Here is a 14443-nt window from a genome sequence, read left to right on the forward strand (position 1 = left end):
AACTTCATTATTACATCCAATAAGTATTGTAACTTTGTGTACAATTTTTAGTTTGATGTTAATAAGATATGCTACATACTTTTTCTACAAAAGATTACAAAAAAATTTGCAGAAGATTAAACTGGTAAAAAAAAATTGAACAGTTTTTAGCTAAACAAAGTTACCGACATCATCAAAGGAAAAAATCGTATAAAAAAATTGAGCAAGTAATTACACTTCAGTCAAATCTGACATGAATAATAAGCCACAACTAAACAATTAAATTTTGATTCATGTTCCTAGATGTACATTAATTGAGCTAGGAATTTCAATGCGAGTCCTCGGCAGGAACAGCCCTCTTTTAGGGAAGGGAGGAGTGAAGAAGGTACTTTAGCTTTATGTCACCCCAACAAAGTCTTATTTTTTTGCCTTGGCAAATCTGAGACAACGGTATTTTTCACCACTTACTGTAATTTCAAGAGCTCCATCTTGGTTATCTTGATTTGATGCAGTCCCCATTAAGACACTTTTCTCTTTCTCAAGATTATCTCTCTCCATCTTCAGCCTTGCTTCTTGTCTAGCAATCTCTGCCTGCAAAATTGAAAAAATGAAAATATTGTTATAATTCCAAGTCAGTTTCCATTTGTTTATGATATCACAACAGTTTTGCTTCACTAGTAATATAGCACAAGTCATTAAATAATATAAAACATCAAAAGTATTCTGGACTTGTGTCTGGAAAATACAAATACTGGTGGCATCTTATAAATTGAATGCACTAAAACAAATACTGATCCCTACAACAAAATACAAAGGGTGAAGGAAATTCAACTGAAGATCTAATACTCAGTGCATAATTCAGATTCAAAGTCTGGCCATGACACTATTTAACTTTTACTTTCATTTTTTATAATTACTTGTATTCTGTTTCATGCAATCATGAACCAGTTGTTTCAGTTATACTTGTTATCTCTAACTTCAATTTTCAAGGGCATTTTGTTTATTTATATATCTATAGATTTATTCCACTAAGTTAAGTCACCACCCCCAGTAAGGGCTTTATAAATTATCATATATAAAATAGTGGGAAAATTTGTCAGCTACTAACACTACAAGACTTATTTTTTCCAAACTGTGATAGTTATATAATCATTTTTACGTATTAAAATAGTCACTTTTCTTTCTCTTAAATTTAAGAAGCAGTTCATTGAAACTGCATCGATATCAAAATATCAAAATCAGCGGTACCGTTAACCTCATTAATTTGATGGTCTTAAGTATTCTCCTTAAGAAGAAATTCACCATTCATCTAGTATACGATAATTTCTCGGTCATGGACGGTCGGTGAGGTGAGATAAGATACTCAGGAAAGTAATGTAAGCTCACAATTCAGAAATAAAAACTGTGCAACATCTAGACCAAATATGGGATATACATCACATTATCTATGAAGCATAGATAGAGGCTCGAACATGGACACCAGAGACGGATACATAGACAGTGGTAATTATCCAAAGGATAGGACACCACACAGGAACACACACACAATCATGTCCAAAATATAGATACCGGTAATCAATGTAAGACATTTTACCCTCTAATTGATCATCATCATTTTAAAAAAAAAAAATGAAACTTTTGGTACCAGACGTGTCCGTTTTCATGTCTAGTTAGAGTGTAAGTATTGGCTAGGTGTTGCTGTTGGAGTCGTGCCCTCAATGTGTCAGAGGGAAACAAAATTTATATTTTGACTTGACACTCAAATGAAGTGTTCGACATGTGTCATACGAGTATTGGACACTCACACAAGCCTTCAACGTGAAGTATCAATGCCTATTGCTACATAGCACATCATAAGTCAAGTGAAATGAGCATTGTCATATTGCTTTATCTTTCTATCTTAACCATTCTAAAGTTATCCATATGATCATAGGATGTCACTTGCAGACTAGAAAATTTGAAGAGGAGATACAAAATACGTTGTTACTCAAAAATAAACTGTAAAACTATCATTGCTTAGAAGATTATAGTGTAAAACATTACTATTTTTTTTTTTTTGAAGAAGTTAAATTAGCCCACCAAATTGGCACCAAAGAGAATCGAACCTGAGACCTTAAGGAGAAGCTCACTCCCAACTCCCAAGCCAATACCAGACCAACCCAAGTGGGTTAGTGTAAAACATTACTAGTAGTAAAAGAAGTTACAAAAAGTATCAAAAACAGAACACAGTGCCATTCCCGTTTTTCTTTATTTTTGATGATTTGGGAACTAGCTACTGACTTGAGCCATAATTCTTGTACAGTAGGAATAGTCAGAATTTTACATTTGAAACTAAAATAGGAAAAATGGTATAATTATCAGATCGATCATATACAACATTTTACAAACATTAATAATTTAAATTAATAATTGCAAATCGTTCTATTACCTTACAGAAACAGAAGCAAGATAATTTGAGTTCAACTTTTTCAGGTAGTTGGTAACATAAAAAATAAAATTATATGCAGAAATTTTGGGAACTAAAGAAATTGATTTGAAAAGAAAGAACAACTTTATTGAATAAACTCCTCCAAGGGATTCAGATTCCCCTTCTACAACGAATTTGTCCTTTCACAAACTCTCGAAATACAGAATTCCCTGTCTATTCTCATTTCTCTTATATTTATACAAAATACCTTCTCTAACTACTTAACTTCCTTTATTGTTCTCTAACCGTCCCTATATCCTAACAAGAAATAATCAATAGCAAAGCTAAGGGGAGAGTCCCTGTGAGACAGCTCAAATGGCAGAAATGTGGGACAAGCAACAAGAATGCACAGAGATTGTGGATTTCCTCTTTTAAGTTCCTCCTCTAAGCTATGTTTGTATATCTAATGTTGAGTGAGGTGAAATGGAATATAATAAATATATCATTTGATTGTTTAGATATGTTTATGATAACAGGGATGAAGAATTTGATTTCATCCCCATCCTCCAAATTGAAGAGGAAAAGTAATCTAAACAATCAAGACCTAACACGGGTTCACACTTCACCCCTGATGTAGATTATCCCTTACATTAAAAAAATGAAAGTCCAATAATCATTCAGTATGAATATAAATGATGAACAACCAATTCAACTTCACCTAGAATTAGCCGAGGTAGACACATAGATCATAGCAAGAAAGCAATTAATTCCACTACATTACCAACAATTCCTTTTTATTATGAAAAAATTCTACTTTTTTTTTAAACTGCAAATTTAATTAAAGGCACACACCAATTCACAAGAAATACATAGGGGGGCACAAAACAAGGTTACACGCCTGCACTAGGTCCAGACAGCAAAGAGCGGAAAACACAGGCCGGAATACACTAGGTCCAGACAGCAAAGAGCGGAAAACAAAAACCACTAACCAAAGATAGGATACACACACTAAAGAACAAACTAAACAAAAAACAAGTAGCCAGACAGGGAAATTAAGGCGCAGACCAAAACCAATGGAGTGAGATGAGATGCCAGTAATCGCAGAAAGTCCAAAAATCAGATCAAAATAATCTTTAGGATTCCAACACCATTCATATAACATACAAGGAACTCTCAAATAATTACCCAAACTCCATCTCCAAGAGGTCACCTTTATCTCCTCCACCAACTCATTCCAATCTTTCCTCACATTTTTTAAAATATCATCATTCCTATAGTTCCATAAAATCCAAAGAGTAGTGTGCATGAAAAATTCAAAACACACTATATAATATATAAATGACGGAAAATCATGAAACTCTGGCTTCTGCATTTCATTATCATCTTTCTTTTCCCATTTATGTAGAAGAAAAGATATACAGTAATGTTTTCAAAAAAAAAAAAAAAAAACTAAATTAAGAGTTTGAATGAACCAAGTAGGGTACCTCGCGACGAGAAAGATCAGCCTTCCAAGCAGCTTCACGTTCGGCAACCTCACGCTCACGTTCTTGGATGTAACTTTGCATCTCTCTATCCTTCATGATCCTATCCTGAATATCAGCATCCAATGCTTCTTTCAACTCCTCAACGAATTTATCCACCACAGCCTTTATCCGCAGAGACATCTTCAGCTAAAATACCAACCTAATCCCAAATCAAATCCATAAAATCCAATTACTCAATTTCAAAAACATAATACCCTTTATTTCCATGAAATTAAATAATAGAAAAACATGAAACACTAACAAATTAATTTTAAAATTTCTCTCCTCCTGGAGGGTTGGTGTCACGAGACAAATGGGAAATTTTTTTTTTCTACCCCAACAATTATCTCTTTACCCCAACATATTTTTCAATATGTTCATTATACCTTTATCAAATTTTAGTATATTTTAATATTTTTTACTTTGTTGTTTTATAATTTTTCCGGTAGACTGATCACAGCCCCAAAACACTGTTCCGATCATACCTTTTTTTTTTTTCGGGATGTTAATTTTACCGGAACATTTATTTTAAAGTGTTCCGGTTTAGAAAAAATATGGATTGTTACCGGAACACTTTTTAAAAAGTGTTCCGGTTTGTATCATATGCAGAATTTTTATATTACATACCGGAACAAAGTGTTCTGGTAATGGTATTATACAAGTGTTCCGGAATAAGAATACGTCCATCACCTGGATAAGAAAAGCACTCAACCAGCGTGTATAGCTACCAAGCCTATAATACCAGAACAATTTTCAAAACACTTTTTAAAAAGCCTTCCGATATGTAAAGTGATTGAGAAATAACTTTTTAAAAAGGCTTCTGGTGTTAGTTGATATCTCATCAACAATGATATATAAATAACTTGTAATATGATTCAGAAACAGAAGAAAATGACTGATTGATATTAAATAGGAGTTTAAAAAATAACAACGACAGGACTCAAATCCATAGGCCTCCAATTATGGTTCCTGTAGAAGGAAGGGGAGGAACAAAGGAAGTATGGAAAATATGGTGTGGATGAGTCTGTCGTACATGATTGTAAGCAGGAGGCAATGACTGGTAGTTTTCTTTCTTATTTTCTGCACTTACATTATATATTCCTTTGTTTCAAGGAGTCCAAATCCATCCAAGAACTTGGGTACCCCTCCCTAAAAAGTTAGCTATCAAGTGGGAAGAACCAAACCACTTAAACACTCCATCAAGCATCTCATACCATAATACCATAATACCCAAGTCCACATATCAAACAACAGAAGTTCTGTAATATAAAAGTTCTATAATTACCATAATTACCGGAACACTTCTATAATACCAGAACACTTTTAAAGTGTTCCGGTATGTAATATAAAAGTTCTGCAAATGATACAAATCGGAACTCTTTTTAAAAAGTGTTCCGGTAACAATCCATATTTTTTTTAAACCGGAATACTTTGAAAAAATGTTCCGGTAAACTTAACATACCGGAAAACTTATTAAAAAGTGTACCGGTAAAGTTAACTTACCGGTAACGATAAATACTCACCGGAACAGTTTTTTGGGAGGATGAAAATTATACCGGAACAGTATAATACGACAAAAAAAATAATTTTAAAATATATTAATTTTTAATAAGGGTATATTGGGTATTTTTAAAAATATGTTGGGGTAGAATGAAAATTGTTGGGGTAGAAAAAAAAAATTCGACAAATGGAAGAGGAAATTGAAGTTGAGGATATGGGCCAAACTGATGATGAGGAAGAAACCATTCCACAGGGAAGGGCCAAAAGAAAGACAGTAAGGCCCAAATGGCTTCAAGGATTTGTGACAACTCCTCTCAACAAGGGGGGTAGAAAGTAATTACTTGAGCCTAGAAGGTTCTCTGGTGACTCACCTATTCTGTTAGAATAGTTTGTTAAAAAATGCTTGTAATCATTTGGAATGTACGTTCTTAGACTCCCTTAAGATTGTACTATATAACTAATCATTGGCATATGAATAAAGCAGAGAAGAATATTGATGAAATTAGTGTAGTTTGTTGGTACTTGTTAGCTATCATTTCTGCACTTGCTTCCACACACTACTGCATTCACCCAACTTGATTTTTCTTTCTTCCATAGATGTTATAGGTAATCCAAGAGCAGATGTGAGTTTGGTTGACACAAAATTATGGCTAGCTCCACTATCGATTAAAACCACCACATCAATACCTTCCAATTTTCCTCCAATCTTCATAGTTTTATACTCCCCCATACTCCCCAGAACTCCCAAAATTTTACATTCAGCATCAACCTCCTCTTCAAATTATTCCTTGTCTTGAGCTTCTAAAGATACAATTTCTCCCTCTTCATTAAGTTTTTCTCCATCTCCCAAAATCAAAACTCTAAGAGACTTCTCAGGGCATTTGTGCAAAGTTGGGTGCCATCTATCACCACATTTAAAACATAAACCCTTACTCCTTCTATCCTCCACCTCGCTATTTTGATAGCTGCGAAATCCTTTCCATCTTTCTGGCGCTCCAGATCGTTGATTTCCTTCGTTTCTTCGCGCAGTGGAATTCATGGAAGTCACAAAGTTGCTTCGAAAGGTGTGTGTGAGGGCGTTGCGTTGATGCTGGGTGAGATGAAGGTGGTGGTGGATGCGTTAGTGCTTGATTTGGGAGGGTTGGATGTAATTCTAGGAGTTTCTTGGCTGAGTACTTTAGGGAAGGTGATGATGGATTGGAAGGCTTTGACAATGCAGTTTTGCTATAATGGCAAACAAGTTGTGTTGTATGGAGGAGAAGAGCAGTACAAGCAGCAAAGCTATTTAAATTCTTTTCTGACAGATAGAAAGGGTGATGTCAATGATGATTGGTGGCGAAATTCACATATGTCAGAGGCAGAAAAGAAGGAAACAATAGATGCAGGGTTGCAAGAAGTGTTATCTAGATTTTCTGAAGTTTTTAATGACTCCATCAGGTTACCTCCCATGAGATCTCAGTCACACCAAATTAAATTACAACCAGATCATGGAGCTGTTAGTGTGAGGCCTTATAGGTACCCTCACCACCAAAAAGAAGAAATTGAAAGGCAGGTCAAAGAATTGCTGGAAGCTGGTGTTATTAGACAGAGTTTGAGTGCTTTCTCAAGCCCTGTTATTTTGGTAAAAAAGAAAGATAAGAGTTGGCGCATGTGTGTGGATTATAGGGCATTGAATAAAGCTACAATTCCAGATAAGTATCCAATTCCCATTGTTGATGAATTACTTGATGAATTATTTGGGGCTGCTATATTTTCAAAAATTGATCTTAAATCTGGGTACCATCAAATTAGAGTACATGATGATGATATACATAAGACTGCTTTTCGCACACATAATGGGCATTATGAATTTTTAGTCATGCCATTCGGGTTGATGAATGCTCCTGCAACCTTTCAATCAACCATGAATGATTTATTCAGACCCTATTTAAGGAAGTTTGTTCTTGTCTTCTTTGATGATATCCTAATATACAGTAGGAACATGTCTGAACATTACTATCATTTAGAGCAAGTACTTAAAGTATTGGTGGACAATTGTTTTGTAGCTAACCAAAAGAAATGTAAATTTGGTTGTAAACATGTGGATTATCTAGGACACATCATTTCTGGAGAAGGAGTGGCTGTTGATCCAGATAAAGTGAGATGTGTTACTGATTGGCCTGTTCCTAAAAATGTAAAGGGGGTGAGAGGATTCTTAGGGTTGACTGGTTATTATAGAAAATTCATTAAGGATTATGGCAAGATAGCCAAACCTTTAACTGAGTTAACCAAGAAAGATAATTTTATATGGGGACCAGAAGCAACTGATGCTTTTGAAAAGCTTAAAAAAATCATGACTACTTCTCCAGTTTTAATTCTTCCTAATTTTGAAATTCCTTTTGAAGTTGAATGTGACGCAACAGGAAGAGGTATTGGAGCTGTATTAATGCAAAACAAACAACCAATAGCTTATTTCAGTAAAGCTTTATCTTCAAGCAATCTAGCTAAATCTGTGTACGAAAAGGAACTAATGGCTCTTGTGTTAGCCATCCAAAATTGGAGACACTATTTATTGGGTAAATCATTTGTGGTTTACACTGACCATAAGAGCTTGAAGCACTTTTTACAACAAAAAATCTCTTCACCAGATCAACAATGTTGGTTATCCAAGTTGCTAGGCTATCAGTTTGAAGTGCATTACAAACCAGGACCTGAAAATAAGGCAGTTGATGCTTTATCAAGGTGCCATGGTGACTTGACTGTCTTGGTGCAATCTTCTGATTGGCTGGAAGGGCAGAAGTCAAACCAGAAGAAAGTACCAGATGCTGAACTGGATACGAATGTTTTAGTGTCATCTCCTAAATGGCTGGAAGGGCAGAAGCTATTAAAGGAGATTTCACAAGATGTTCAAATCCAAAAGATGATCTCTGAGTTGATTGTTAATCCTGAATGCAGACCAGGGTTTACAGTCCAGCAGGGAATTTTGTTATATCAGGGCAGGTTGGTTATTCCTGCAAACTCACCTACCATCCCTATTCTACTTGCTGAATTTCATAGTGAGAACTTGTGATACTTGTCAAAGGCAAAAATATTCAAGTACATCTCCTGGTGGGTTACTACAACCATTGCCCATCCCAAATGCTATATGGGAAGATTTGAATATGGATTTTATCACTGGACTGCCAAAATCCAAGGGTTATGAAGCTGTATTGGTGGTGGTTGATAGGCTTTCCAAGTATAGTCATTTCATTTTACTTAAACATCCTTATACAGCAAAATCTGTGGCAGAACTGTTTGTAAAAGAGGTGGTAAGATTGCATAGTATTCCTTCTTCTATCATTAGTGACAGGGATCCTTTATTTGTAAGTCATTTTTGGAGGGAGTTATTCAAGTTGCAAGGAACTCAACTCAAAATGAGCTCTGCTTACCATCCTGAAACTGATGGACAATCTGAGGTGACTAATAGGTGTCTAGAAAGTTATTTGAGATGCTTTGCTGCAGACCAACCTAAATCTTGGGCCTATTGGGTGCCATGGGCAGAATATTGGTTTAATACAACATATCATGTCTCTATTGGTAAATCTCCTTTTGAGGTGGTGTATGGCAGAACTCCTCCTACTATGCTGAAATTTTTAAGTAATGAAATTAAAGTGGCAGCCGTAGCTCTAGAATTATCTGAGAGGGATGAAGCTTTAAAGCAATTGAAGTTACATTTACTTAAAGCTCAACAACAGATGAAGGCATATGCAGACAAGAAGAGAAGAGATTTACAATTTCAAGTGGGTGAATGGGTCTTTCTAAAGTTGAGACCTCATAGGCAACAGTCAGTTGTTAAGAGAATTAACCAAAAGTTGGCTGCACGTTTCTTTGGTCCTTTTGAAATAGTGGACAGAATTGGTGAAGTGACATATAAGTTAAGGCTCCCTAATCATTCTAAAATACATCCAGTATTTCATGCTTCATTGTTAAAGAAAGCTATTGGTAACTATCACGTTCAAGGTGAACTTCCAAAAGAACTTGAGGTTATTGCAGAAGAAGATGTGTATCCTGAAAAGATTTTGGGATCTCGTGTTGTCATGCAGAATGGTATAGCTACTCAACAGAGTTTAGTGCAATGGAAGCATAAATCATTAGATGATGTTACATGGGAGGATAACTCATTCTTGAAAGGACAGTTTCCAGAAGTTAGTCTTGAGGACAAGACTAGTTTTATAGGGGAAGATATTGATGGAGAAATGAGTTTGGATATTGGGCCTAAGCAGAAGACATGGAGAGTATACACAAGGAAACGTTGGAAGGGTGAGAAAATGGGAGTACGTGGCTAATTAAGCACGTGGAGGGAAGGGAGCATGTGAGGTCACATGAGTTAAGCGTGCTCTTTTTAGTTATATAAGAAGTCAATTGAGAAAGGAATAATTTAGCTAAGTTTTCTGTTTTGAGTCAGTAGGGTCACCAATCATTTGGTGATTTGGAGGAGTCATTGTACTCTTGGGCTGATAGGGTCACTATCAGCTTGTTATAAGTTTTTCATTCCTTATTTCCAGCTTTTGTTTGTATTCAATAACTAATCAAGTACAATTATAATATCACAAATATAATTTTCATTCATAAACATCATTCTTACATATTGATTCCCATCAAGTATCGCCAAATGTTCCTATCCTCTAATATTCTTTTTTTTATACAATTCTATTCAATGCGAAAAGAACACAATTCTTTTGCTGAAACTTTCATGCAAGCAGAATATGCACTGCTAATTGCATATTGCATACAAATCCTGCTAATTGCAGGCTTTCGTTCACTGCTAATTGCATACCACTCCTACTATTTAGATTATCATCGTCAAACTTCAAGCTTAAAACGCCACTTATCACTTATATATTTGGACTCAATTCCTTTGAAGTTTGACTATGATAGTATTAAATAGATCTCTTGCAAGAAATGGAAATTCAATTTGTTACTAGCACAGAAGCACTTGACTTTTTCCTTTTTCTATTTCTTTTTGTAGAAAGCTGCATTTAAGGAGATCAATACAAAATCATCAAAAGAATTCCTTGCTGAACTAAAGGTTCTGACACAGGTCCATCACTTGAATTTTGGTATGACATTTTCCCAACACTGATATTATTGAACATTTGAACCTAAGAATTTTTAGAGTTATTATACAAAAAGGTGCGAAAAGCCCAAGCAAGAACTATGCCGAAACATATCGCAGACAATTGAGTAACATATAATGGATAATCTTTTTACTTTTCTTATGTGATTAAGTTTTCTTTTTATTAAGTTCTACTTATTGTGCCCCTTTTTCCAAACTTTTAATTAAGATTGAACCAGGCAACACCACTACTAGCTTTGTATATTCCAATGATCAATTGCTCGATGTCTTTACTAAATCCTCGAGAGGTCTTTGAATTAGTTATATATGTAACAAACTTGGTGCATATGATTTATCATGTCTATCCTAATTACTAAATCCTGGAGTGGTACCCATTCGAACCTCTAACGCCTCAACACGATCACCCATCTTTGGTAAATTTCTCCTTGGTGGCATCAACAATTACAGACTCTCGAGGAATAGATCCGGTAGGTCGGACCAATTGATGGGAATCAATATGTAAGAACGGGAATCAATATGTAAGAATGATGTTTATGAATGAAAATTATATTTGTGATATTATAATTGTACTTGATTTGTTATTGAATACAAACAAAAGCTGGAAATAAGGAATGAAAAACTTATAACAAACTGATAGTGACCCTATCAGCCCAAGAGTACAATGACTCCTCCAAATCACCAAATGATTGGTGACCCTACTGACTCAAAACAGAAAACTTAGCTAAATTATTCTTTTCTCAATTGACTTCTTATATAACTAAAAAGAGCACGCTTAACTCATGTGACCTCACATGCTCCCTTCCCTCCACGTGCTTAATTAGCCACGTACTCCCATTTTCTCACCCTTCCAACGTTTCCTTGTGTATACTCTCCATGTCTTCTGCTTAGGCCCAATATCCAAACTCATTTCTCCATCAATACTACACACTTACTACTTCTCACCATTTCAAAGGAGATTATAAACATCATGGCATGCCTTATTTCAAACCTTCAGGCAAGAACTCCTTCAATCCTATATGGAAATTGCAAGTATCCCATATGCAGTGAAAAGAGAAAACTTTATAACAAGAATAATCTTCTCTTTGGAAAGGAAGCACAAGATTATTTCTTCCTTATGAAATTAATGTCGACATATTGTGAAGAGACATGGTGCAGTCACGATTGTGATTACATCACAAAGACATGCAGACAAATGTGGTCGTAATTGTATCATGATATAGTCATAGAGACCTAAATACCTTTGCTTTGCAATCTAAATTATTATTGCAATTAAAATTATTATTGCACCATCCTTGAAATCTTCCAATCAAACCCAACAAACAATACACTTTAATCATAAGAAATTTTGATCATCATAACCATCTAAAAAATTCACACATTGAAGTAATAAAGTTTGACCCAAAAAATTATCAAACAACTTCATCCCCTCCTTTAATTGTAGTAGCAGTTTGTATATCTCTTCTCTCTGAGGGTGAGAGTGATCTTCAGCATTGAATGCATAGACTTTATTTTTCACTTCTATCCAACTCCAACCAGGAACCTTTTTCACACCCCTCTCTCGCATCAGCCTAGTTACACTAGCCCTTTCATCCCACATTTTCAAACGCCCATACAGGTCAGAGAGCATAACATAAGTGCTATGATCCTCAGGCTCCACCTCTAGCAACGTTTTTGCCACATGACTAGCTAATTCAATATTACCACAACTTCTACATGCACCTAATAAAGTCCTCAACACCATTGCATCAGGTTCAAAAGGCATTGTTTCAACCAAAGCTTTTGCCTCCTCTAGATGCCCAGCCCGACCAAAGAGATCAACTGCACAAGCATAGTGCTCCATTCTTAGCGGAATATCAAAATTCGACTCCATAGACTGTATAATTTTGCGGCCTTCTTCTACTAGCCCATTATGACTACAAGCAGTGAGAACTGCAACAAATGTTATATGATCAGGTTTCACCTTTCTCTCTCTCAATAAGTAAAAGAGTTCAAGTGCAATCTTTCCTTGTCCGTGTTGTGCATACCCAAAGATGATCGAGTTCCAAACAATTGCAATGTCATTGGGAGTTGCTTCAAAACATTTCCTAGCATCTTCTATGACACCACATTTAGAATACATGAAGATCAATGAACTCCCGACATATTTATTGGTATCAAAAGTGCCAAAACATGAACTTGTTGGCCTAGCTGCAGTGTTGCTAAATCTGAACAACATCTTATGACAGCTGAAAAGGTATAGTCGTCAATTTCTACACAAAGAGATCTCACCTGCACAAACAACCTCAAGGCATCCTCACTCCAACCAACCTGCACGTACCCCGCCAAAACTGAGTTCCACGTACAACAATCTTTAACATCCATGGAAAAGAAGACTCTCAATGCATCTTCCACGCACCTATTATCAAATGCAAGATACATGGCAATCAAAGCATTAGAAATAGGTACAGAAACCTGAAGCCCTCTTTTTATCACCAACCCATGTAAAGATTCTCTGCGGCTTTTATGCTCTTTGACAGAACAACCGCTGATAACACCAGCATAACTATAATCATCAGGCTCAAACCCACAACTTTGCATGTCAATGAAAATTTCAAACACTAGATCTTCTTTCTTGTGAAGCAAGTAAGCAGCAAGCATGGAATTCCACGTAACCAGATCACGACACATGGCAGCACCATCGAACACTCTCTCAGCATCTTGTAGAGAACAACACTCTGAGTATGCCGTAATAATGGCATTGGTGACAATGCTAAGGGCCTCCAACCCATGTTTCATAATTTTACAATGCAGCTGCATTACCAGACTATAAAACTCAACACCATTGAGCAATGTCAAAAGTGGAGACACCGTGCCGTCGTCAATCCCAACACCCTCCAACTCCTGACATCTCAGCAACCAAAACGCCATTTCAAGATCACCAACTCGTGAATAACCAGCAATCAACGTGTTCCACGAAACGTAATTGCACTCCGGCATGTACCGAAACACAACCAATGCCTCATCAACTCTACCACACTTGGCATACATGTCAAGAAGTGCACTCCCCGAAAATACATTCTTAGTGAGCTTCATCTTAATCATAACCGAATGTAGTTGTTGCCCGAGCTCAAGTCTGCGAGCTCGAGCAACACCTTTGAGAATACTCCCAAACGTGTGGTTGTCAAATGTGTATCCGGAGATTCTCATGGCATTTAAAAGTTGCCATGTGGAATCCAGGTCGCCAGTGTTTACGTAACCTGAAACAACGGCATTCCATGATACAGTGTCTCTGCGAGGCATTTCGTCGAACAGTTGGTGAGCGAGGGGAAGGTTTTGCGCATTTTGCATATGTTGTTATGAGGTTGTTGGATATGTAGAGGTCTGCTATGGAACCTGACTTGATTGCTAGACAATGGGTTGCTTTGAGACAAGGCAATGAAATGGGTGAAGTTCGAATAAGGGAGTGCAGCCTCTGCATTCATTCATTCATTCGTGAATATATAATCAAAGTGAAGTGATGATTATATTGACGAGAATGTGTTTTCCAAAGAACAGATATTCTGCCAAATGAAAAATTTGAGATAAACACCGAGATGAACGATGATGCTAGCTGGGAAGTCGGAATTGAGAGAAAGACTTTTTTTTTTTTAAGGGAGAGAAAGAAGTTGCTGTGTGTCATCGGGTATGAATTTTTATTTTTTAAATATTTTCTTATATTTTCCATTTCTTCCATTACCAAAGTTTTTAAATATTTTGGGGTGTATAAATGATATTTGGACCCACTTGATGTCACATTTTTGCATTTATATTCCCAAAACTATATAATAATGGAGGAAATGGAAAGAATTGGAAATGGAGAGGATCCTAACTCATGATGTTTGATAGGAGTTGATGAAGGATACAAATCTCATCTTTTTGGACTTGGATTGGTTATGTATTCCTTCCGCCTTACTTAAAGCA

General features: G+C 36.0%; 1 protein-coding gene and 1 pseudogene across 1 annotated transcript; both read right to left on the bottom strand.

Moving 5' to 3' along the window:
- Positions 1-169: 169 nt before the first annotated feature.
- On the bottom strand, positions 170-4259 carry LOC123895549. The gene is made up of 3 exons (XM_045945961.1): positions 4172-4259; positions 3871-4069; positions 170-570 (listed from the first exon to the last, which is right to left on the bottom strand). The coding sequence occupies exons 2-3, from the start codon at positions 4048-4050 to the stop codon at positions 397-399; spliced, it is 354 nt and encodes a 117-aa protein (XP_045801917.1). The 5' UTR covers positions 4051-4069; positions 4172-4259; the 3' UTR covers positions 170-396.
- Positions 4260-11837: 7578 nt separating this feature from the next.
- LOC123896077 lies at positions 11838-14179 on the bottom strand (annotated as a pseudogene).
- Positions 14180-14443: the final 264 nt, after the last annotated feature.

Source organism: Trifolium pratense, linkage group LG7 (assembly GCF_020283565.1).
Source record: "Trifolium pratense cultivar HEN17-A07 linkage group LG7, ARS_RC_1.1, whole genome shotgun sequence".
Classification (NCBI taxonomy): Eukaryota; Viridiplantae; Streptophyta; class Magnoliopsida; order Fabales; family Fabaceae; genus Trifolium; species Trifolium pratense.

Excerpts from the sequence above, each read along its gene's own strand:
- LOC123895549 (XM_045945961.1), bottom strand. The coding sequence starts at position 4,050 with ATGTCTCTGCGGATAAAGGCTGTGGTGGATAAATTCGTTGAGGAGTTG. Across the intron at positions 571-3,870 it reads CTGATCTTTCTCGTCGCGAG|GCAGAGATTGCTAGACAAGA; the intron begins GTACCCTACTTG and ends TCAATTTTGCAG.